Raw genomic sequence first — 25,920 nt, 5'->3', positions numbered from 1 at the left:
AAACACGGACAGCTCATTCCATTTCACCCCCACTTTATTTTCCACCCCCACGTTCGCATCCCTGTTTATTTTATAATTTGAAATGCCATCGGGTTCACTCGTGGGCAGAGGGAGAGCTGCTTGTTCTGTGTGTCTGGGGTGGTTCTTCCTCACAGGACTCACCCAAAGCTCTGCCATGTCATGGTTGTGCTTTTCCCTGGGGGCTGGATGGGACCTGGGGGATGGTGGAGGGTCCATGTGGGGTCTTTTGTCTCCCCCAGAAACTGTATCTCCCTGAGGACTCAGTGCAGTGCCTGAGTGTGCAGCAGTGGGTCTGTCCCCTTGGACAGCTTCTCTTTTCAGAGAGCCAGGCAGCCACCAAAAGTGTTGCTCTGTTTAATTCCCTGTTGTCCATACTTTTCTCCAGCCCTTGGGGATGGTCTCTGCCTTTCCTGTCCTAAACCTTGCTGTGCTTGCACGCTGTGTGTTGTCACTGCTGATTCTGAACCGATGGTTGCAATGCTCTGTATGACTGACTGTAACTGCTGTCCAATAAATCACCCTAATAAACGTGTCAAACTAACCTCTGCAGAGTTGTTCTGTGCTCAGAATCTCTTGGGTTGTGCTGCTTGTCCATGGCTGGTTCCTGCAGGAGCTGCATGTCTGGATTAACTGCTCCTGTGGTGCTGCTGGAAGAGGGAAATGGCTCAAACTGGAACCATTTGCTGCCTGGGCAGAGGTTTGGAAACATGTCCCTCAAAGACAAGGATGTTGTGCACAGTGTTTGGCACTGTCCCACAGGACACCCTTGTCTCTGAAGTGGAGAGACATGGATTGATGGATGGGACACTCGGGGACAAGGGATGGGCTGGATGGTCCCACTCAGAGCTGTGGTCAATGGCTCGGTGTCCCAGTGCAGACCAGTGAGCAGTGGGGTCCTCAGGGGCTGGGATGGGACCAGGACTGTCCAGCAGCTCTGTCAGTGACATGGACAGTGGGACTGAGGCCCCCTCGGCCAGTCTGCTGAGGACACCGAGCTGTGGGGAAGGGATGGGGCACCCAGAGGGACCGGGACAGGCTGGACAGGTGGGGCCGTGCCAACCTCAGGGGGTTCAACGAGGCCAAGGGCAAGGTCCTGCACAGGGGTCAGGGCAATCCCAAACACAAACAGGCTGTGTGGGGAGGGGATGGAGAGCCCTGAGAAGGATTTGGGGGTTTTTTGGTGAACAAGAAGCTCCCTGTGCCCGGCTGTGTGTGCTGGGACCCAGAACCCCCTGTGCCCGGGGCTGATCCCTCTGCCCCCTCAACTGAGACCCCCCTGCACAGGGACAAGGGGGAATGGCTTCCCACTGCCAGAGGGCAGGGAGAGATGGGATAGTGGGAAGGAATTGCTGGCTGGGAGGGTGGGGAGCCCCTGGCACAGGTTGGCCAGAGAAGCTGTGGCTGCCCCTGGATCCCTGGAAGTGTCCAAGGCCAGATTGGATGAGGTTTGGAGCAACCTGGGCTAGTGGAAGGTGTCCCTGCCCATGGCAGGGGGTGGGACTGGGTGGGCTCTGAGGTCCCTTCCCACCCAAACCATCCTGGGATCCTAAAGAATCAGTTTGCCTAATTTCCATTTTAATGTGTTATTTCCACAAGCCACGTGATTTTGTTTTTTGGGGGGTATGGCATGAAACTCCAGAGAAGGAAAACTCCTTCCCACAGTGGATTGGAATAAAGAGGGAGCTGGGGATGGATGAGGTGGATGCTCATTTCCATGCTGGACTCACAAGGTACTTAAAAATCTGCCTGCTTTTGTGAGGATTCATGGAAAAATGGCATCTGGGGGAATCCACAGTTCAGTATTCCTGAGGAGATGATGTATCCCATGGGAGCATTTAGCTGCCACCTCAGCTGAGGTCCAGCCTTTCTGCTGTTATCAAACCCCCTTTTGCTGGTGAGTTGGGAGTGCACAAAGTTAAAATACCCCAAACAACAAAAAAACCCACAAGAAACTGACAGTTATAAAAAAACCACCAAAAGACCCCAAACAAAAAACCCGAACAAACCCCCTAAGAAATTCCTTCCTTCTGTTCAGTGTTTGTAAATAGGACACTTACAGCAGTGCTTTTTTAATTAAAACCATTTTAATTAAAGCTGGTTTTCCTCTTTTACCTGCCTGTGTATTTCCCTCTCGGTGCAAGCTTTTATTCACAGAGGCTTTTGTGTTTTCCGGGCTTAAGGAAGAGCTTTTCAGGCTGCTCAGGCCGGGGCTGCACCAGCCATGGTCACCAGCAGGGAGTTCACGTTTCCCATGGCTTGGGTCTAAAAACAGCAGCAAAGTGAATAATTGAGCAGGTTTGGTGAGTTCTGTGCCGGGGATGACTCAGGTTTGTGTGTCCCTGATTTAGGGGGTGAGTGTTTCAGGCTGGGGGTGGATGGGGAAGGGCAGTTGGGTGTCTGGAGGAAGGTGAGGTGGCAGCTGAAGGGGTCTCTGGTCCCTGGCCACAGTGAGGACCCTGGGTGGGGGACAGAGACCCTTCCAGGGAATGTGCAGCTTCCCCCCAGCTCCTGGAGGGTGGGTGGGGGATGAGGGGTTGTCTCTGTGGGGTCCTGGTGCTCTTTCAGCAGAGGAGGTCGTGGGTTCCTACGGCTGCAGGAGCTGAGCAGCTCCTGAGACCACGGGAACCATGACCCAGCAGTTCAGAGAGCCTGAGGAAATGTTCCAGTTGTTGAAATGCTTATGAACACTGGGAATGTAACACACAGCTTACCCAGAGCAGCTGTGGCTGCCCCTGGATCCCTGGAAGTGCTCAAGGCCAGGTTGGACAGGGCTTGGAGCAACCTGGGACAGTGGAAGGTGTCCCCTGGCAGGGGGTGGCACTGAGTGATCCTGAAGGTCCCTTCCAACCCAAACCAGTCTGGGATTCTAAGATCAGGTAAATTGTTGTTCAGCACAGGATGTAGCTTTGAAAACCAGGAGCCCCTGCCACGCCCTGGGTTAGAGCAGGGTTAGATCAGGGTCTGGAGTGTTCAGTGCAGTGTTGGTGCAGCAGAACAAAGTCACTGAGCCCTTGGATCACAGGGAGATGAGTCAGGAGATCACCAGGGCTCAGATCTGCCACTTCAGTGCACATTTATTATCACAGCTTGTCTGTAGTGCCTGGGTTAATGCACCTGAGGGACACTGGAGCTCTTCTGCACTGAGGAGGTGTTTGTGAGGCACAAACAATGGCTCTCTAAGTGCACACGGTGTCTTGCAGCAGCTTGGAGAGAAAACACTGCAGATCTGGGCTAAAAGTGGTGTTTTTAAGAGCTCCCAGTCCTTGAATCCCTCGTGCTCCTCCACGTCTCTGTGAGTCAATAGTCAGGTTTTGTGTGGAAGTGGTGGAGATGTGCACTGACCACGGAGAAGGAATGTGGCCTAAAAGATGGGAATTTGTGCTCCCAGTTTCCTAAATCCTTCCTTCTGTAAAGGCTTTGGGTGTCCTGGGCTGATCCCACAGCGTGGGCAGCAGGGGAGGGGGGAATTGTGCCCCTCTGGCCCCTCAGGTGAGACCCCTCCTGCAGAGGGTGGGGAGGCCCTGGCACAGGTTGCCCAGAGAAGCTGTGGCTGCCCCTGGATCCCTGGAAGTGTCCAAGGCCAGGTTGGACGGGGCTTGGAGCAACCTGGGCTAGTGGAAAGTGTCCCTGCCCATGGCAGGGGGTGGGACTGGATGATCCATAAGGTCCCTTCCCACCCAAACCATTCCATGATTCAGTGATTCTCCTGCATGAGGCACAGGGGATGTAAATCAGCCTCCCCTCGGGCTGCCCTGGAGCACTGTTCCACCCCAAAGTTCCGTGCTGGGCCATAAATCCCTGCCCTGTTTCCATATGTTGTGACACACTCAAGGAGCTTTTCCCCGGGCCCTGCTCCTGTTTGTGTCAAAGCAGCTTAAGCTGTTGTGTAACGGGCTCTGTTACTGGGAAGAAAGTGGAGCGTGGCAGCTCCGTGGGAGAGCTCCCTGGAACATTCCATGTCCTCGGCACCCTCAGGGCTCTGCCCCTGCGGCTCCTGCCGGGCTGGGACCCCAGGGTGGGATGGGGGGCTTGGGTGGGCCTTGGAGCAACCTGGGCTGGGGGGAGGTGTCCCTGCCCTGGGCAGGGGTGGCACTGGCTGATCCCTGAGGTCCCTTCCCACCCAGCCCAGTCTGGGTTGCAGGATCCTGGGCTGTGGCAGTGTCAGGGTGTGAGAAAGCGGAGTGCTGGGATGAGGAAGGGAAGAGCTGGGAATTGGGATGTGGGTTTTTCAGGAAGCCAGTGCTGTTCTGTCCCCAGTGTCACCCTGGGCCCCCAAAGGGCCGTGTGGATGGAACTGGAACAGCTCTGGGAATGATGGGAAGCTCCTCTGTTGGCTCCAAGGAGAAGGAGGGACCTTTTCTGTGTGACAGACGCTGTTGCCATGGCTGTGTCTTTCTCAAGTGGTGCTTTCCCAGGAACCTGCTCTTTGGCTTTTCGCTTTCTGCTTCAAACTTTGCTTCAAAGGTGGGACGTTCCTGACTTGACTTGTTGAATAGGAAATTAAAAAGCTTACAATGAAGTTGTACATATGTTGAAGTCTATTAAAAGATTAACAGCGAGGCTTAGTGAGGTTTAAAAAACGGGAATACAAACCCTCTCGGTTCTGCAGCGTGTTCAGGAGTTGTTCCAGCAGGGATCTGACAGCTGAGTGAATTAATGGGGTCTTACAAGGCTTGAATTTCCTGAGCAAGTAGCTGGTGCTTAAAATATTCAAGCCATGAACTTTGGAGCTTATACCTTGAATTTAACGTGTCATTATTGCACTTAAAACCTACTGGTTTTGGGGGGGTTGTGCTGCAGAACTGTGCAGGCTGAGACCTGCTGGAACATGTGAAACCTCTTCTCTGTCCATCCTTGGAACTCATCAGCCTTTGCACAAAACCAACTTGTCATTTCCCAGAACTTCATTTCTGTGGAACCAGAGTATTTCTGTGCACGTAATCCTGGGAATGGTTGGACACCAGGGCAGCCTTTTGGAAATCTTGGTGTTCTCAAGGGTTTTTGAGGCAGGTAGAGGAGAGACTGAGTGTTATTGCTGCAAACAAGTAGGACTGTTTACCCTCACTGCCTCTCATCCAGACATGCTGTTATCCTACACTTACATTACCCAATTTTCCTTTAATTTGTCTCTCTGGAACTCAACTGCAGCTTAAAAAGATACTTCCTTTTTCTCCTCCTCTTCAGTGCTTCAAACAACATTGTGTTTCTTCCTTTGCTTGTTCCAATAACTGGTATGGAGTGTTTGCAGTGACCCTTTGGATTAAATGCAGGGAATTTCAATGCCATGTGTGCTTGAGGGGCTTGTCAAGGGAAAATAAACAACTGTAAAAGACAGAAAAAGATGAATCTTACTCTAAACACTTGATCATCACCTTTTTGCTGGACGGGGTAAATTCTTTGGCTCCACAGTGAGGATTTATATTTGACACTGGATCAGTTGGTAAATATTTGCCTTGGAGTGGGAGCGTGGCTGAGCCCCAGGGAGCAGCTACTGAGCTGACAGCAGAGAGCAGCCAGGAAGGCCTGATTGGGTCCCACATCCCCAGGGATGGGCAGGAGAGGTTGGCAGCTGCTGGCTCCGATTCCCCCCGGGAGCTCCCGCTGGGAAGGTGGGGTGGGCTGGGAGATGCAGCTCCAGCCTGTTCTCTCCTCCCCAGGCTCCCCCTGTTAAACTTGCCTTTTCCACCTTTTATTCCCATTCCAGACCTGGAGGTTCTGCTTGTAGAAGTGGATTTAGCAGGGGTTTATCCTGCTTACAAAACGCTCGGGAGGACTCGTGTGCCGGGGTGGCTTTGAGAGGTCGTGTGACACGGGCTAAATATGAACCTGGGGGATAGAAAACTTCCCTAATCCTGGCTCTAGTTGTAGCTCCCTCGGTGGCCTGAGCTCTTTAATCTTCTTCCAGTTCAGTCCCATCACTGCAAATAGGGTAAGGCTGATTATATTGTGCATTTTATCTTTTATAGCTGCGCTGCAGCTGTTGGTGCCGCGGCGTTCCCGTGGGATTGGTACTGGGGGGTAATCTTGGATTAATCTGACCTTTTTTTTTGGGAAAAAGAAAATTATATAGTCAAGGAATGTGTCTGGTGAGGCTGCTCAGGGGGTCTTTGGTGGTTGAGAGTGAGAGCAAGTCTACACCTCGGAGCAAGTGTAGCTTTTAAGTGGCTGAGCAAGTGGAAACTCGGGCGAAGTGCTGAGCAAGCTGCTCGTGGCTCCTCGTTGAACCCCCTAAAACTGCTCTCTGTGGAAATGGGTTTGAACAAACTCAGCTCACTTAGGCTTGCATGAGTGATTCCCTGAGAAATAAAGAAATTCTAAAGATGCTCAGCTATTTTGGTGCAATTCGTGCAGCTCATTGCCAGCTCCAACCCGTTAATTACCCACTGCACCTTCTGCAGAGTTGGTGTTTCTGAAACGCTCAGGCTTTTGTCAAGGACAGCGTAAAAATTACCTGAATTACCCTGAAGGAGTGTCAGAACAGGAAAGCTTTCCTGCTTTCTGGAGTTATTAAACTTGGGAGCAAGAAGTGAAGGATGCTCGGGATCCTCGTCCCCTCCGGGCTCAGGGAGCTCTGCCTGGTCCCCTCGAACAGTCTCCTCTCCCTTTGCAGTCCAGGCTCACCCTGCCCTTGGAAATGGTGCAAAATGCCAGGGGGGATTTTTTTTTTTTTAAGTATTTGCTCCTCCTCTTTTTCCATGGGATGGGTAAAAGCTCACCTTGGTCCCTCCTCACTGGAGCTGCTCGTTCCTGCTGCTCCCATGGGAGAGGAGGCTCTTCCCTCTGATCTGTCCCTTCATTTCAGCAGCAGGGAAGGGCAGGCTGAGCTGTTTCCTGGGGGTGACCAGCTGGGATGGAGGTTTCTGGACCAGGCTCTGGCTGTTGGCATCAGTCAAGGCTCCCAAACAGGGCAGGATTCACAGCTCCCGTGGGAGCAGCCCTGGAGCTGCAGGGCTGGGGATGTGTCTGCAGACAGTTGATGCTTCAGGCACCTCTGAAATTAGAAGTGACTTGGCACAGAAGTGACATGACATTCCAGGATATGGACAAAACACAATTCACCCCCAAAAAACTGTCTGGGAGGGATGTTGGGTTTGTTTTGTCATGTAACTCGTTATGGTGTTTAACTTTCTTGCTCTTAAGTAGAGCACAGAGATTTGACCTGTGTATTCTTAAAGAGAATTTTCTGTAGTTCTCTGTGACAGGTTCAACCTGTGCAGGGACAGGAGCTTGGCTTTGATGACCCTCGTGGGTCCCTTCTAGCTCAGGATATTCTGTGATTCCGTGAAGTTACATTTTCCATGCCCTCAGGTTGGTCTGACTTCCTGAAAAACCAGAGTCTGGGCAAACCCTGCTCTTTCTGAACTGCTGGGGATTTAGGAGTTACTTGCATTTCAGGGGGTTGGAAGTTCCCTCAGAGATGATGTAGGGCTGAAAACCAACATTTTATTCTTCTGGAGTCCTTTTTTGCTTGTGCAGATGAAGCCTGTGCTGGGAGATGGCTGTTCACCAGCTCCAGGAGGGAAGTGCACGGGGAGTTAATGATGCTGCCACGTGGGGAGTGAGTGGGAAGGCTGGGAGGAGAACTCAGGTTTCCTGAGCCAACCATTGCCATTGTTGCTTGGTCAGGACGTGGGGACTGACAGTGTTTGCCAGCAGAGCAGTGTCATGGGCCTCATCAGCCCCGTGCAAGGGCTGTGTGACATTCCCTGGTAATGGGATTTGGCAGGGGAGCAGGGGTGGAGGTGTCTGGGTCCTGGTTTGGTGCCACAAATTCTGCCTTGATTGGTGCACAGCTTTTTGTACCTTAAAATCCTTCCTCTGGGGGCTGGGTTGAGATGTGAGGCTGGAGAGTGAGATCTGCCAACAGGGGAGAAATCATGGAATCGTGGAATGTCCTGGGTTGGAAGGGACCCCCAGGATCACCAAAGCCCAGGGGTGTTTCTGATGGCTGGGAAGGAGCATCTCATCTCTGCCCCTCTGATCTCTGCCTCCCATACAGGCACATCATACAAACTGGGCTACTCCAGTTAGTCCTGAGATGGGAGGAATATTTCCTCTGAGAAAAGATGCTTCTGCTTCTTTAACATTAAAGTGTGGCTCTAAAGCAGGACCCTCGCTGTGCTGCAGTGCTGGGCTGTCACCCTGTCACCCCTCCTGGGTCAGAGGCACACAGCCAGCACAGCATCCCACTGGCTGCCACCCTGCAGGTACAGCTCAGAGCACAGGGACACCCCACAGCCTGGGACCAGGTGGTCCTTGGGGTCCCCTCCCAGCCAGTTATCCCAGGATCTCATGGAATCCAAACCCAGGTAGTCCAAAATTACATTGTTAAGTGAATATTGTGGAAGGAGGAGAGCACCAGGCAGGGGAGAGCAGAGGGATTTGTTAGGATGGAGTGTGGGATGGTGGTGGTGGGATCAGGCTCTGGTGGATCAGGGTGAGAGAACCTTTGAAGCCCAGCATGGTGTGACAGGTCCAGGCACTGGTTACCAGTGTAGGACTGGCTGCCTGAGAGCACCTTTCTGGTTGGCCCTTCCCTTTCCAGTTACCCCTTCAAAGGAGCCAGGGATGGCATCAAACACCCTTCACTGACTTTATATTTTAACTTCATTTCCTCAGAACTCTATTTGATATATAAGATTAAAAATAAAAACATTAAGCAAGAGTTATTTTGCCTTCTTGATCTTCACACTCTAGTAACTGGTTCTGTTCCTCTGGGAGGATAATTCCCCTTTTGACATTGCTTTGCCACTTGTCACTTAGCCAACTCTTTATTTACCTTTGTGTCATTTCCTTGTGTCTCCACTTTCCCTAACATTTCCCCTGGCTACAGATAAAAATACTTGGCTTTCAGCTACGTCAAGTCTCCCAGGCTTTGTCTAGAAAATCTGTGATGCTCCATCATTAACACTCTCCTGTTCTCCAGTGATGCAAACAGCTTGTCTTGCAAAATGTCACTCACATGCAGCTTTGCAAGGTTCTGGGGGACTCCAGGTCTCAATCTTACAGCCAAAAGGACTCTACTTAAAGATAAAAAAAAGGAGAAAAATCTTCATTTATATGTTTGTCACTGGAAATTTCAAGTAGTTTAGTGCAGCACTGAAGCTTAGTCTCAGATTCAATATGAATGAGAACCAGATAATCATGGAAAGATCCAAATTAGACTTGCCCACTTTAGTAGCTGAGGGTTGAGGAAGGTTAGATTTACCTGGCCAGAATTCTGGTTAGAAAGAAATAAATATATAAATAAATGAGCCAGTTGATGGTCTGAGCTGCCTGTTGTGTTCTTGTTGATTTTAGAAATGCTGGTCACAGGGGTTGCATCAGATTTTTGCCTCCTGAGTCTTGTGCTGCTTTTCTCTCTCCAGTGCTGCCAAGGCTGCTGCATAAAGATGTTTTAGCACCAAACCTCAGTGGATTGGACACTCAACCAGAGCAGGAGCAGGTTTAGCAGTGCCTAAAGAGAGCTGGAGAGGGACTTTGGACAAGAGCCAGGAGAGACAGGATGGGGGGAATGGCTTCCCACTGGAAAAGTGGAGATTTAGGTGGGATATTGGGGCAAAATTCTTCCCTGTGAGGGTGGTGAGGGTCTGGAATGGATTTCCCAGAGAAGCTGTGGCTGCCCCATCCCTGGAAATGTCCAAGGCCAGGCTGGACAGGGTGAGTTGGGAGAGTGGAAGGTGTCCCTGCCATGGCAGGGGGTGGCACTGGATGGGCTTTCAGGTCCCTTCCCAGCCAGCCCAGTCTGGGATTCTGTTCTGATGTGTCCCAATGGACATCCTTGGGGAATTCCAATTTGGCATTTCAGGCCATACCCCCAGAGGGACTTTGTGGGGCAATTCCATGACTTTTTTCCCTTGTTGGTGTTCTTTGGAGTCTCCTACTGCTGAACTCTGCTGAGACCCTGTTTTGGAGCCTCCAGAGGTGTTCCCAGTTGTGCCCACGGACACCATCACACCTTCTCCCTGCGGAGCAGGGGCAGCTCCACCCAGCTCCAAGGTCACACTCGCTGTGCACTGCTGTGTTTTTCCCAAACCCAGACCAGCCCAGGAGCCCTGTCTGGCCCCGTGCAGCGATGCCCTGTGGTGTGTTCACTGCAGCTCTCCATGTGGCCACCACCACCTCCCCAGAACCCTGGAAACGTCCGCTCGAGTCACCGTCAAACGGCGGAGCCTCCATGGCTCTGCTGCAGCTCTGAGCCCCTGCTCTGTCAAGTACATCTGGGTGAGACAATTCAATGTGAGACCAGAGAGCTGAGGAATAATTCATGGGGTTTGTTCCTTGCATCTGGGGTCTGTGCTGTGGAGCAGCCTGGCTTTGAGCTGCTGCCCTCAGATGTGCGCTCAGCCTCTCGGGGCTCGGCCGCGGGAATAAAGGGGTTTGTTGCTTAGTTCTGCAGAGGGAAAACAGCCTTGGCAGGGGTTTATTTCGCACCACAAAACGTCAGAAACTCCTTATTGAGGAATTATAAAATTCCTGGAAAAGCAGCAGCCTCTTTGCTGTAAATTGGAAGGGTTTCCAAAGAGCAGGACGGGCGTGTCATCCTCCTCAGCCTCTGAGCAGAAGCCTCCTGAATAAACAGCAATAGAATTGTAGATTCTTCCAGTATTATGCAAATGGCTTCATGCTTTGATGTCCCTCGTGTCATTAGTTTGACACTAGCTGGAATTAATGCCCATAAAACTCTATTACAGACGTGGCAGAGACATTTCTCCCACCCGCCTCTGATTCCTCCTGCGAGCTCCGAGCTCTGCCCTGGGATTGGGGAGGCACAGAAGTAGGTCAGGGCGATGTGTGTGAACAAACATGACTGTGGTGCTGAAGGGGAGGGTTCTATTTTGAGCACTTATTTCCATTATCACCGTCTCACTCCGCGCAGGCAGATGGGCACTCGTGTGTCCGTGTGCCCACGGATGGGATTGGGAAGGAGAGGAAATACCTGTGTGTGTGAATGTATACAGATCTGTATCTGTGTGTGTGAGGATGTACAGATCTGTCTCTGTGTGTGTGAGGATGTACAGATCTGTGTCTGTGTGTGTGAGGATGTACAGATCTGTATCTGGGTGTGTGAGGATGTACAGATCTGTCTCTGGGTGTGTGAGGATGTACAGATCTGTATCTGGGTGTGTGAGGATGTACAGATCTGTGTCTGTGTGTGTGAGGATGGACAGATCTGTATCTGTGTGTGTGAATGTATACAGATCTGTATCTGTGTGTGTCTGGGTGTTCCGAGGGTGACAGTAAATATTGTCACTTTGGAGTGGCTCCTGCACATCTCATGTGAAGCCAAGTGCCAAGGGATGTAGGTCAGGAGGAGTGAAGCATTTGGAATCCAAGCAGCAATTCCAGGCTGGAATTGCCCACCCTGTGTGGGGGGAGCGTGGGGCAGGATTACAGGGAGAGTTTTCAGGGTTCCCACACTCCTTGTGTATTTATAATTCATTGCTGGTCCTCAGAGTGGCTTCCTCCTTAGCAGCTCCTGGGGAGAAGTGTTGGCTCACAGTCTGGAAATATCCCAAATAAATAGCTGGGATGTTTTGAACCAGGAGAAGGGTTGGTGGTGGAGCTGGTGCTGTCCCCAGTGCTTGGTTTTACCTGGGAGAGCAGGAAAAGGTGGAAAACAAGAGATAGGATAGAATTGGCTGTTTTTAGGCAAATGAGCAGGAGGGAGAAAAGAGAAATCAGCTGAAATTCATCTGGGCAGTCAGGGATCTCAGGAGTTAAATCTGTTGGGAAGATGAAGTGCTAATAAACTGATGGAGGGAAGAGATTTGTATGGATAGGCAAGAGTTCACCAACCATTTCCAGTGTGGCTGTGTCGAGTGCCTTAAGGGTTCTGGAAAAAAGGAGGAAATTAATAAAAATGGAAGATGGGACTTACAGCTTGAGAGATTTAAAACCCCCCAGATTATGGGGCATCATGATTTACAAGTCCTGAAGTGCAGGGGGCGAAAAGGAGAGGATTTCTGATTTATTAGATACAAGAGAAGGTTGAAAAAAACCTGTTAAATGGAGATGGAGGGGAAAACGATGCAAAAAAGGCTGCAGGGGCAGATCCTTGTCTGCTTTAGTTCTGGGTTTTATTATTTGAGAAGTGCTGCTGTTCAACAGGGCTGGAGCACGGGCTTTGTCCAGGCCAGAGTCCCCAGCACCTGCCTGGAGCTCCTGGCATGGGGATGGATAGTCCCAGGGAATGGAGAGGGCAAGCACCACACCTGGCTCAGAGGTGTGAGCCATTATTAATTTATAACCTAATTAATTAAGAGATATTGGAACAAGTGATGAAACAACCAGCCCAGAAGCAGCTGGAGTGATGAACAGCCCTCCAAGCTGCTCCCGTGTGACCAGGCACCAAACAGGGCGTGGGTACGACAGGGTGAGGTGAGTAAAGATGGTTTTTAATGTGATTTACTTGCTCCGAGTTTTGAGGAGACTCAGGCAGTTCTGTGCCTTCCTCAGCTGCAGGAAATAGCTCTTGAAAAGTGCTTATTAGTGGATCAAGTAGTCGCCAGAGCACTTCCCATCTGCTGGTGCGTGGACCTTGTTCTCCCTGATCCTGTAAACACTGACTTGCCAAGGAACAGTGCCCAGCAGGGACTGTAAGTGCTGCCTTCATTTATTTGTGTTGTCTTCTCCGGCCCTGATTGCATTTCAAACAGGAATTCAGCCCCTGGAGGCTGTCAGGAGAGGATTTGGGATTTGCAGGAGGTCAGGGCTGAACCGCTCAGCGGAGGGAAGGAGAGGGAAGGAGCAGCGGCGAGGGTGCCGAGGTGGGGGCACTTCTCCTGCTCCAGTTGCTCCTGGTGCTGGCTGGGCTGGGCAGCCCTGCCCAGGGTCTGCCACACGGGCACGTGGAACAGTCTGGGGCAGGGGAGTGTGTGGTGTGTGGTGCCTTGACTGAGCCTTGAAAAGACACCTCGAACATCGAACATCCAGCGCTGTGCACGCAGAGAGCAGGAGTGGGTCGGTCTGTCTGCCGTGGGGGGAGAACAGATCCTCTGCTTCCTTGTGCTCTTAAAGATAAAGGAGCACTTTGTGTTCAGCTGAAGAGAAATTTGCAGGTTTGTTTTTCAGGGTGGTTGGGTAAATAGGCTCTGGTGTCAGTGCAGGAGGGTACAGCTTAGAGAAGGTTGGAATTCCTCAGCAGGAGGTACTAAATCATCGTCAGGTGGAAGGTAGGGGATATTTTCCCTAAGAATTTACTGGCTTTTTATACCTCAGGTATTTTTTTTCTTAATCCACTCTGTGGCTCTTTGATTTCCTGGGAGCAGGGGGCACTTTGCCAGTCCCAGTCCTACGTGCAGACTGGCAGAAGGTGGTGCTTTAGCTGCTCCTCTGTGTTTATGGTGACCTGAACCCCCTTGAGCTGTTGGCACCAGTCCTGGCTGCAGCTCAGGGTTCCCTGCAGTGTGTTCCCATCATCTGGGCTGACCTGGAGGGTGTTCCTGGGCCTCCTGCTGCTGAGCAAGAGTAGAACCAGACAATCATGGGTTGGTTTGGGTTGGAAGGGACCTTAAAGCCCATCCAGTCCCAACCCCTGCCGTGGGCAGGGACACCTTCTGCTATCCCAGGTTGCTCCAAGGCAACTTCCAGGGATGGGGCAGCCACAGCTTCTCTGGGCAACCTGTGCCAGGGCCTCACCACCCTCACAGCCAACAATTCCTTCCCAATATCCCATCTAACCCCTCTGGCAGTGGAAGCCATTCCCTCTTGTCCTATCACTCCAGGCCCTTGAGTTTTCCAAACTCCCAGGTTGTTTGTCTGGGGTCTGGTGTGTCTCTGGTAGTATTTTCTCATCCTTCCCCACCTCTGCAGAGGTTCAGGGGAGACTTGTGTCCCTGTTCAAGAGACTAATTCAGTTTACCTGGAGGAAAAGGACTCCCAGACCTGCTTTCCTTGAAAGCCAAAGCTCTCCCACCCCTCCAGGGGGGAGCAATTCCCGTCTCTGTATGTCCACGTTGGGAAGGTTTGAGCATTGAGCTCAAAGCTCTGACCTTTGCTGAGTGAATCCTTATGCTGGTTCCTTTCTGCTGCCTCTGCTCTTCTCCAAGGCTTCTGCTCTGCAGTGTGCTGCACTTTTCCTGACCCTGGATTAATGTGGAGCACGGGCAGTCTCCCCAGCGTGTGCGGCCGCCGGGGCTGAGATGCTGCTTCAGCCTCTGCCCCACCGAAGAACTTCTGATGGAGCAGTTGAACTGGAGCATTCCCTGAATCAGGAGGAAGCTGTTTAAATTTGGCAGCAGCCCTTTCAGGGGCAATAGCTTCTCCCTGCTCAGAACAAGGGCTGACAGCGCTGCAGGTCACGGCTCTGCTGGAACTGCACAGTCACTGCTCGGCGGGGACAGAGGGACAGAGGGAGGGACAGGCTGCCCCTGCTCGGGGGGCACCGGGCACACAGGGCTGCAGGTACCCCCAGAATTCCTTGGAGCTCCTTCCCCTCGCTCCCGGGCTGCTCTGGAAGGAGAATTGTGTAGGATGTTGCAGCAGCACGACTCGGTGGGAGGTTCTGTGGAGGGGCAGGAGATGCTCGTGTGACACTGAACTGCTGTGACTTGGGGTCCTTGTCCCATCACCCCCAGACCTGGGTGTTCATGGGCGTGGGGTCTCTGTGTCCAGGAGCTGTGGCCAGGCTGGGCAGCATGGAGGAGGGGACATTCCACCTCCTGGCCCTCACATCTGGACAAAAGGAGGCTCAGGGGGGACCTTCTGACTCATTACAACCCCCTGGAAGGAGGTTGTAGCGGGGTGAGGGTTGGTGTCTGCTCCCAGGACAGGAGGGAACGGCCTCAAGCTGTGCCAGGAGAGGGTCAGACTGGACATCAGGAGGAATTTCTCCCTGGAAAGGGTGGTCAGGCCTTGGCAGGGGCTGCCCAGGGGGGTTTGGAGTGCCCAGCCCTGGAGGTGTCCCAGGAAGGCCTGGCCGTGGCACTCAGTGCTCTGGGCTGGGGGACAAGGTGGGGATGGGGCACAGGGTGGGCTCTGTGACCTTGGAGGGCTTTTCCAGCCTCAGTGATCCTGGGATCTCTGGTGCTCTCTCCCATTCCAGCACACTGGGGTTTGGAGTGTGCTGGAAACCCAAAGTAAGGAGTTGGTGGTTCCCTCACTGTGGTTCTTTGACCTCAATTTTGAGTATTTCAGCTTCACACATCTCAGACAAGGCAACCTGGCCAGGGTGTCCTCACACCTTGTACTCCTTCTCCTCAGTTCTGAGCCTGGATCCAAAGCCAGGGGAGCGATTCAGCTGACTCAGTCCTGGAGTTGCTGCTCTGGGGTTTCTGTACGTGCAGATGTTCTTTCAGCTCATCTGCATCTCGTGCTGGGCCTGTTGAACAGGTCTGGGGGGTTTTGGCTGTGGCTGTGGAGTGAAATATTCCCTGCCAAGGACATCAGAGGGCCCATGGGTTTAGGAAGGAGCCCCAGGTGGAACAGGGGGCTCAGCTGTAACACTTGGCTTCCAAAATCTCAGTTGAGAAAAGCCAAATAAAAAGCCCAAGAAGGGACACCTTCCACCAGCCCAGGTTGCTCCAAGCACCATCCAACCTGGCCTTGGACATACCAGGGATCCAGGGGCAGCCACAGCTTCTCTGGGCAACCTGTGCCAGGGCCTGCCCACCCTCCCAGCCAGGAATTCCTTCCCACTATCCCATCTATCCCTGCCCTCTGGCAGTGGGAAGCCATTCCCCCTTGTCCTGTCCTTCCCTCCCTTGTCCAAAGTCCCTCCCCAGCTCCCAATAGTTCCAATGCTGTGGAAATAAGTCTTTAGTGAGTCTTTTATTTAAAAGTAGAACTTCAGGTGCCTTTGCTGTTAAAACCTGTGGAGTCTGTGGAGTGTGGTTCTGGATGGGGGAATCTGGAGAGGGTTCCTGGTGGGAGCTGTCCTGCCTGGCAGTCCTGAGCACTGTGGCATCTGGGAGACTTCTGTGATACCATCCAAGGTGTGCTAAAGGATCACTCCCTTCCTGAGCAGCTGACATTCCCAGCGGGAAGCAGGAGCAGGAGAACAATCACAGCTTTTGGAGCAATTGGAGCAGAGGGTGGGATTTGAGAGCTCTCTGCACCTCTGTGGTTCTGCCTTTCAGTCGATGATGAAGCAGTGGCTGCTGGAAAATGTCCCTCTGGGAAGGATAAGCGAGGGAAAAAAGCTGGACAGGAAACTGTAACAACTGCAATTTTTTTTTTTTCCCTTGCAGATTTTTTGTAAAAGGCAAAACATGAACCTTGTGTTGAACTTTCAAGTTCCTGACTTTGCATCTCCCGAGTTTGGAGATAGCGGTTCTGACAGTCGTATGCACGGAGCTCTTTTAGCATTCCGGATTATATAACAGCCTGGAATTTCAGAAGGAAGGCAATAAAACCCTTCTTGAGCTGTCAGCAGCCGTCTGAAATGCCCTGCAGCTTCTTGATGACCTGTAATAGATTCCTCATCTTCATTTTCCCATCCAGCTCGGTGCTGGATTTTAATTTGCTTCTCATTGCTGGGACTTCGGACCAGGGATGGAGGGACAGGACACAGGGAATGGCTTCCCACTGCCAGAGGGCAGGGAGAGATGGGATATTGGGAAGGAATTCTTGGCTGTGAGGGTGGCAAGGCCCTGGAATGGATTTTCCAGAGAAGCTGTGGCTGCCCCTGGATCCCTGGAAGTGTCCAAGGTCAGCTTGGAGCAACCTGGTCTAGTGGAAGGTGTCCCTGCCCATGGCAGGGGGTGGCACTGGATGAGCTTTCAGGTCCCTTCCAACCCAAACCATTCTGGAATTCCCTGATTCTGAAGATTGTTTTCAAGGTAGCAGATGCCACACCCTGCAGAGAGAGGTGTGTGTGTGGGGACTTTCATTCCCATTGGGATTGATGGGAGTTTATTGTCCTGACCTGTTCTGCCAGCTGATAACACTGTTGCTCTTGGGTGGTGGTTCCAGCAAGGCCTCTGGGCATCCCTGTAAGACCCGGAGCAACGGGGAGATCCGGGCAAATTCCCCTGGAGATCCATATGGGAATGGAGCCCTTAAGCCTCTCTCTTCCCTGGTTGCTGGCAGGGGCCTCTCCTGGCTGCACACTCATTAATTTGGAAGATACTTAACCTCCCTCTGGAGGTCTGGCCGGTGACCTCCCAAGATTAGCATCTCCTGCAGCGAAAAGGCTTTACCCTGTAATCCCCTCCTGGGAGAGCTCCTGGCTGGACATTCCCTGGGGGATGTCCTGCGGGACGCCGGGCACGCTGGGCACACTGGGCACGGGGCTTTGCTCGGGCACAGGGCTTTGCTCCTGCCAGAGCCCCCAGCCCTGCAGGGCCCCGGGGTGGGTGGCCAGGAGGGCTCTCTGGGCTGGCTGAGCCCTGCCCTGGGGGTTGTGGCCGTGCTGATCTTTGCAGAGGGATGAGAGCACAAACAAATCCCCGCCGTCAGCAGCTCCGCTGAACGCCCTGCTCTCTTTGGGAACCTGCCCTGGGATCAGTGCAGGGAAGGTGCTACTTGCATGGGAGCCTTATTTTTCCTGTCAGAAGCAAGTTTGCTCTGTAAGTACGTTGTTAATGGTGTTTTTTCCTTTAAGCAAGACTTTGTAAGCTCTAATCCTACCCTGGTTTATATTATCAGCGCTCGTAACCGGATTTTCAGCTGCCACTGAGCTTTAATACTCACCAAAATTGCTTTACAGGTTTGTGGGATCTGTCAGATTTGCATTTTGTGTCGAGTGCATGATCTGCTGCTGGCACACATTAACGGGCACTTTCAGGATTGGTCCTTGTAAGACTTTGGCTTCTCCTTTTTGTTGCTTTTGTGTCTTTTGTTCGGAGATGGGAGGCAGAAGGTGTGTTTTGGGAGGGGCTGCAGGGCCGGGGCTGGAACTGAGAAATCCTCTTTTCTGAGTCCTTGGGATCACGTTTCTCATGTTCCAAGCTGGAGAAGGAGGAGCTGAATATTGGGATGGGGTTGGGATGAGGAATAAGCTGGAAGTGTCTGCTTTATGGCTGTAGGGCAAAGAACTTGGAAAACATTTTGGGAATAGCAAGGGGGGTTTTGCTAATGTTTATTCTGACTCAGCAATCTTTGTTCTCTGGGGTTATCCTGGCACTGGCTGCAGGGAGGGATGTTTGTTCCTGGCTCAGGAGCCCTGTCCCTGCTCCTGGCCTGTCTCCGGCCTCTCGGCCCCTTCCAGAGCTCTCTGGATCCCTCCTTACGTTGGGATTGCTGGGAAGCAGTGCTTGGATTGGGTTTTTAATTAGCACCTGTTATGAAAATGTTGTCTGAGGAACATGCAGGTCTTTGGTTTAGACTTCGAAGGACTTGGAGTCAGCTCCCAGCTGCTCCTGAACCAGCTTTGGTCTGGATTTTGGGGCTGTGCTGGAGCTGAGGCTTCCAAAACACCAGTGGTGTTGCTCAGCTTGGTCTCATCCAATGCCACATGTAAATATTTCCCTGTACAACTCTGGCTCCTGGTCATTCCTCCTCCAGCCCAGCGTGGGCTTGAGGGAGGTTCCCCTCCTGGTTTAAAGGCATGACCACAACCTGTCCACTGAAACAAAACCAGGGGCGAGGTTTGACTTCTGCTTTACCTTTACCACCCTCATTTTATGGGAGATCTCTAATCATGGCACTGTACCAATGTGTTCTTGTGGTCTAACAAACAGATTTATTTAAAATATTTAAAATTCAAGCAGTGTGTGCTCTACAGCTGCTCAGCCTTAGTGTGGGTCTAATCCAAAAATCAGCTTTGAAGAAGTTCTTGTCGAATGTTTTTAACTGCTCCCAGGCTCTTCCTCGCACTGTCAAGGACTTTCAGTGTCTCTCTTTTTTTTTTTTTTTCTTTAAATAGAGTTTTATAGACACACAAATGACAGGCTCCTGTCTGGAGGAATTTCCAGTACAATCTAATTAAATCCCTTGCTGTTCTGCACCACAGATAATCGTAAATAATAATAATGTCTCTTGACACATGTAGTGACACTTTATCTTCAAAGCACTTTGCAGACGTAAATAAAATAAAATAGTAAAAAAATCATATTATATTATAAAATAAAATATTAGTAAAATATTTCCTGCTTGAATTATCAGCCTTTCAGGTACTGCAGGACTTGGGGCTCGGGCAGCATTCCCTGGGCTGGATTTTCCATGGGACACAGGGGGTCCATGTGTCCCCCCATCCTTTATCCCATGGAGGAGGCAGAGCTGATGGAGAGCCTGGCCAGGGAACCTTCTGTCTCCTCCTGCTGAAGTGAACCATGGCAAATGGAGCCATGGAGCAGAATGAAAGCTGAAAGCCACTGGCAGCAAAGCAGCGTCCCCCTGCCAGGGCCCACTGCTCGGGGGGCTCCCGGGGCTCAGGGGGAGGGAAAACCCCAGGGATGGGCAGAACTGCATTTGTTCAGGGGCAGGGGGAGGGATAACCCCAGGGATGGGCAGAACTGCATTTGGTCAGGGGCAGGGGGAGGGATAACCCCAGGGATGGGCAGAACTGCATTTGGTCAAGGGCAGGGCTTCAGTGCTTTCACTGGGTCCTGTCTACCTGGAAGCCAAGGAGTAGAAGATCTTGTGTTTACTGGAACTGCCCTTTGAATTCCCAATCCCTGGCTCTCTGAGGGCGTATAAGCATAAAAATAAACCACATTTTGTTTGTGTTTAGCTGGATCAGAGTCTTTATAGGATCTCATCTACAATTGTGAACTTCTGCTAGGGCATAACATTCCTTTAGAGGAAAGTGTCCCTGCCCATGGCAAGGGCTTGGAACTGGATGAGATTTAAGGTCCCTTCCAACCCAAACCATTCCAGGGTTCATTCCCTGATATCACTCATCTATGATATTTCTCCCCGCAGCCAGTGCCCATCTCGTGGCGTGTCAGTGCCACACCTGGCAGGTGGCACTCTTCATATTTTGAATTTCAGTGGTGACAAAGCATTTTCCCAGCGTGTCCCTTGTGGGGTGGTTGTTGTGGGACACCCCAGTTCAAAGCTGGAGGAGAGAGGAAGAGGAGCCCGTGTCGTGCCCCCCGTGAGGGCACCGAGCTGCTGAGAGCTGAACCCTGGTGACACCACTGAACCCACCCAGCCCTTCATGTGATGCCTCAAAGGGAGTTAAAGCTCATTAATTCTTCTGCTTTCCTGGGGATTATCTGGGAAGTCCCAGCTAAAGTGTATTTCTGTCATCAGCTCAAACAGGGACACGCAGCCCATCACACGCCTCTGACCCTGCAGGGCCCCAGCCCCCAGGGACAACGGGGGGCCTGGGCCTCCAGGCTTTAATTGGAAATAATATCAGGTGTTAATCACGGGCTCTGATGTGTTTCTGACTTCATGGAGTTAGAAACTCCTCCTGCTCTTCTGAGAACAAAATCTCTGAGCAAATTGCTGTTCCCACTGATTGATTTGTGCTGGTGGCGTTGTCTTATTTTATCAGGGAAACACAAAAGCCATTTTTCCATCTTAGTCTTTCTCAATCACTTCGTTGTTGTTATTAGAATGTTCAGAGTCTCTTTGAATCTCTGCCCACTTTGCTGGTTTTGCCTACCTGGTACCAGGTTGTTGCTTTTATACACCAGCATCGTGTTTTTAATTAATTCTTCCCTTCTGGTCCCTCTCTGTGTTAACATTGGGGTTGCTTTTATTAACTTTTATTTAATTAGCCAGTTTTACACTGAATTAAGGGTCATCTCCAGGGATATTCTTTTGAGGCACACTCTGAATTTCCTCTCCTGAGCTCAAGGTACTGTTAGCCTAAGTGAATGTAAAAATATCAAAAGCATTAAAAGATTTATTGGCTAAAGAGCAGAGAATGTTGTTTTAGGGGATGAGAGAAGGAGTTGGGGTCAATATTTTTGTGTTTCTTTCCAGAAGAAACTGGAATTAGTTGGAAACTCTCATATTGTCCAGAGAAGAGTTGAAAAATTCAGGTTTCCTTAAAATGAAAACTAAGCTAAAAAGCCACTAGTCTGGGTGTTAGTTTTGAGCCTTTCCACTGAGTTTGTCCAATTTAAAGCTTTAGGGCTTAAGGTTTTCTTTCTTTTGTACAACAGAAGGATTTTGAATAGTACTGCACTTCAGTGTGAGTCCCTTCCTGATCTTACCTGTGTATGAACACACAGAATTCCCATCCTCCTGTTTCTTACCTTTGAAGAGTTGGAGCAGAGCAGTAATAAATGACTATTCCAGTCTCTGGTTTGACTCCCAGCTCCTGTTCCCTGTCGGCCTCCGAATGTCACATCCTCCAATAGTCTGCTCCAAGCATTTCAGTGTTTTGACTGTGTCTCTTTCTCCTCCCCTTTCAGTGTTCCCAGGAGAAATCATGGATGAAAAGCTGTCTTACAAGGAGTTCCTCGACCGCAACGACTCCTGGGCGACGGACGAGCGGGAGCTGCGCTTCGACCCGCAGCCCGTGTTCAAGCCCATGGAGATGGCTGGTAGGGCTCACTGCTTGGGAATCTGCAGCATCCCCGATTTTAGGGGCTGTGGGAGGTGGTGAAGGGCTGGTCTCCACCCCCACAGGGGCTTCTCTCTTGCCTTCCACCCCCCTGGTGCCTCGTGGTGTCCCCAGGGCTCAGCGCTGGGCCCAGCCCTGGTTGATGTCTTTGCTGATGATCTGAACGAGGGCATTGAGGGCACCCTCAGGCAGTTTGCAGAGGACACCAGGGTGGGATTGTGGATCTGCTGGAGGGCAGGAAGGCTCTGCAGAGGGATCTGGACAGGCTGGATCCATGGGATTGATGGGCTGAGGCCAACGGGGTGAGGGTCAACAAGGCCAAGTCTGGGTCCTGCACTTGGGTCTCAAGAACCCCATGGAACACTCCAGACTGGGCAGAGGGGCTGGAGAGCTGGGAAATGACCTGGGGGTGCTGGTGACAGAGGCTGGACATGAGCCCAGGTGTGCCCAGGGGGGCAAGAGGCCAATGGCCCCTGGTTTGTACCAGCCATGGGGTGACACAGGGCAGGGTTTGTACCAGCCATGGGGTGACACAGGGCAGGGCCTGTCCCTGTGCTGGCACTGCTGAGGCACCTCCAGCCCTGGGGGCAGTTCTGGGGTCTCCAGTACAGGACATGGAGGGGCTGGAGCGTGTGCAGGGAAGGGAAGGGAGCTGGGAAGGGGCTGGAGCAGCAGGAGTGGCTGAGGGAGCTGGGGGGGCTCAGCCTGGAGAAAAGGAGGCTCAGGGGGGACCTTCTGGCTCTGCAACCCCCCTGACAGGAGGGGGGAGCCGGGGGGGTCGGGCTCTGCTCCCAGGGAACAAGGGACAGGAGGAGAGGGAACGGCCTCAGGCTGTGCCAGGGGAGGGTCAGGTTGGACATCAGGAGGAATTTCTCCCTGGAAAGGGTGGTGAGGCCTTGGCAGGGGCTGCCCAGGGAGGTTTGGAGTGCCCAGCCCTGGAGGTGTCCCAGGAAGGCCTGGCCGTGGCACTCAGTGCTCTGGGCTGGGGACAAGGGGGGCATCAGGCACAGGGGGATCCATGGGCTGGGAGGGCTTTTCCACCCCTAATGATCCTGTAATTGTACGACGAGAGCAGTTTTTGGTTGACTCCCACAGTTGAACCTCTCCTGGGAGCTGTGGAGGTAGGTGCAAACCTCTCCCAGTCCCTGCCTGCTGAACTCCAGCCGCCCCTGGCTCTGGGCAGGGCTGGTTCCAGCTGTCGTGTCGCTGCTCTGCAATGCAGGTCGGGCTGTTCCCGAGCCTCTGGGGCTGCTGACTCTCCTGAAAATTAGATGGTGAACCTTGTATAACCCTACAAAAAGAGACACTTTCACCCAGCAACATCCCCTCAGTTTTCTCTCCCTTTGGAGAAAGCTTGTGGGAAATTGCTCCTGGAGCAGCTGAGAAATGGGGGTGCTGCCCAGGGTATCACAGAGCAAAGACACAGGATGGAACTTCTGGGGTTAATGTATTCTTGAGCACTGTGGACCTGCTTAATGCATGATCTGAATCGTGGATTTACTAAGAGATTCTGTGAAGAAATTATGTGTTTTTACAAGGGTAGGGAGTGATTCATGGAAGAACTGGAACAGAAGAGCCACTAATTTGTAGGGTTTTCCCTCCTGTCTCTTTGTGGCTGCAGGAATGGGATGCTGATGTTGTTATGCTCAAGAGCCAGATGTCAAAGCTGTTGATTAGGAACAATTTACATACCTGGCCCATCACCCAGTGATCTTGTGGCCTGAATAATGTGAATTTGTGAGTTATTTGTTGCATGAAACCACATTTCTTTAGGTTTCATGTCCTTGGAGCATCTTGCAACCAAAACGTTCTTCCACTTCTCCCCTTTTTCCCTCTGGAGCAGAGACAGGGTTTAATCTGAGCTGCCCATTTTTCCCACATCATCCAACTGCTGGACAAAGAGGGAAAACCAGCAGCATCTCTTTTAGTTTTTAAATTGGTTTCAGTCGTGATGATTTTATTTGTTTTTTGTTTGTTTGTTTGGTTGGTTGGTTGGTTTTGTTTTGTTTTTGTTTTTGTTTTTTTCCCTTGTTTTTTGGGGTTGTTTTTTTTAATTGGAAAAAGGGCAGTTGTTTAGTCCTGGCAACACTGATGTAAACAGCTTGAATTTAAGATATTCTCCACGTTGCTCAGGGGGAAGATGTTGTCTTGGCATCTCAAATGGTCTGACAGGTTTCTAATTCCCTCAGCTCACCTGATTTTGACATCTCAGAGCACTGTGGGCATGGGAACACCTGAAGCTGGGCTGTTGGCCCTGCAGGAAGCACATCTGGCATGAAAATGAGCAACAGCCTTCAACTGACTCCCTGTTAATTGGGCACCTGGGAGAAATGTGGGCAGTGTCTGGAAATGGGCTGTGACAGGAATTTGGTGAACGGGGAGTCCTTTGGCTCTTGGGTGACACAACATGTGACAGAGTTTGGGAAATGTCCCTCATCTCTGAGAGGCTGTGCCTGTCCAGAGAAGTGCCATGGGCACCTGGCACAGGCCAGGCAGGTGTGCCAGGAATCCCCCATTCCTGGCCCAGGAAGGGCTGTATCCCAGGTACAGGTGTGAACCCACAACCTGGGCTGATCCCTCAGCAGGGCAGGGGGGATTCTGCCCCTCTGCCCCTGTCTCAGCTGAGACCCCCCTGCAGAGCTGCTCCAGCCCTGGGAACAGCAGCAGGAGGACGTGGAGCTGCTGGAGAGAGTCCAGAGGAGGCCCCGGAGCTGCTGCCAGGGCTGGAGCCCCTCTGCTCTGGAGCCAGGCTGGGAGAGCTGGGGGGGTTCCCCTGGAGAAGAGAAGGCTCCAGGGAGAGCTGAGAGCCCCTGGCAGGGCCTGAAGGAGCTCCAGGAGAGCTGGAGAGGGACTGGGGACAAGGGATGGGGGGACAGGACACAGGGAATGGCTTCCCACTGCCAGAGGGCAGGGGTGACAGGAACCTTAAACATCTCCTATTCCATGTAGCTCCAAGCTCTGCCCAGCCTTGCCTTGGACACTTCCAGGGATGGAGCAGTCTGCCTGGGACACTGTTCCTTTCCCCTCTGCCTTGTAACTTGGTTAAAATACTGGCCCATCACCCAGTTCCTACTGGGATACAGCTCCTGGCTGGGAGAGCTCGGAGGTTCCACTCCTTCCCTTGGTCTGCTCCGGGTTTAACTGAGCCGAGCTCAGCTGTCATTCCTTACTCACATGAACTGGATGTGTCCATCAGGACACAAGCAGATGATTCCTCCTGGAGAGGAGGAGGAGGAGGTTCTCCCTGAACAGCCAGGACCTAAATGTCAGTCAGCTTTCCCTGGGAACTGTCCCTGGTGGGTGGAAGTTGGAATTACGAAGGAGTTTGCTCCTGGTAACTGACCCCCAGAGCAGTGCAGTGGGGGGGTCAGGAGCACCTTCAGCTCCTTTGCTGATGCTCCTCTGTGCCGTGTCCTCCCCCTGGGTGGTGACACCACCTCGTTGTGTCTCCTCAGACCCCTTCAACATGCACAGAGGGGAGAACCTGCCGGACCTGTCCTTCCCTGCTGACATGAGGAACGTGCCGCTGTTCCCGGGCCACGGGGAAGCTCCCAGAGACATCCTCAGTGAGTTCCTCCCCGGCATTTCTCCCTCCTGGGCAGGCTGGGGAGTTTTCTCTGTTGACTTTCATATATATACAGCAAATTATTAAGGTCTTAAGTTCACAGGCCTTTTCTCCTGCTCTTATTTTCGTGTCTGAAAACCAAATACACACCAACTGTTTCCACAGGGTGATCTTGGGGGTTTTGAGCTATTGGATTATTTTATTAATATTGGATTATTAAATGATTATTAGCAGGAATTCATGGCAGCAGAAGCAGAAAGCCAAAGGGAAGTAATTTACCTGTGTTTACTGTCTTACACCTTGTTAAAAAGTTCTACATGAATACAGAATTTATGGTTTGTAAAGCTGAAACAACAGATTTGATACGAACTTGAACTGAAGTGCTTGTGAGCAGAAAGGTCCAAGTGTTGTGTAGACTTGAAATTTAGGAGAGGAGTCATTCATAAATAAAGTAAATAATTCAATAAATAAAGTCTTTTATTTTAAACGTTAAAATATTTATTTTAATAATCAATTATTTTAATAAACATTAATTTTAATAGCTAAATGAAATTTATTTTAACAAAAATTATTTTTGAAGTTAAGATATAATAAATAAAGTAAAATAAACATAAATTAATAAATAAAGTAGATTAAAAAAAGTGAAGAGGGCTGGTGATTAACAAAAGGGCTTTGTTCCCTCAGCACCACACGGCCCTGTGATGGTACCTGACCAACCTTTCTTGGGGCCCATGTATTCTCCTGCAGAGGCTCTGGACCCGTCAGCCTTCATGGGCCTGGATTCAAGCACAGAATTCCTGCAGGACAAAGCAGGTGAGGAGCAGGTGTTGGGGTGTCTGGGGGGGGTTGGAGGGTTTGCAGCTGGAAAATCTGAGTTTGGGAGTCGGGGTTGGAAAGTGTCCTGGTGGCATTGGCAGTGGTTGGTGCA

At 51.5% G+C, this 25,920-nt stretch overlaps 1 protein-coding gene across 7 annotated transcripts in view; it reads left to right on the top strand.

The window, feature by feature from the left end:
* The window catches only part of MAP4 (microtubule associated protein 4), a 142,860-nt gene that overhangs the window by 60,155 nt on the left and 56,785 nt on the right, over positions 1–25,920 (top strand). For all 7 annotated transcript variants that reach the window (XM_051806041.1, XM_051806040.1, XM_051806045.1 and 4 more), the window contains exons 5-7: positions 21,276–21,407; positions 24,883–24,993; positions 25,677–25,805. In XM_051806041.1, coding sequence (XP_051662001.1) covers positions 21,276–21,407; positions 24,883–24,993; positions 25,677–25,805 — 372 coding nt within the window. The remainder of the gene's footprint in view (positions 1–21,275; positions 21,408–24,882; positions 24,994–25,676; positions 25,806–25,920) is intronic.

The sequence above is a fragment of the Manacus candei genome, unplaced genomic scaffold (genome assembly GCF_025592945.1).
Source record: "Manacus candei isolate 608988 ecotype Guabito, Panama unplaced genomic scaffold, ASM2559294v1 h1tg000066l, whole genome shotgun sequence".
In the NCBI taxonomy this organism is placed as follows: Eukaryota; Metazoa; Chordata; class Aves; order Passeriformes; family Pipridae; genus Manacus; species Manacus candei.
This window is presented reverse-complemented; position numbering and strand designations above follow the sequence as displayed.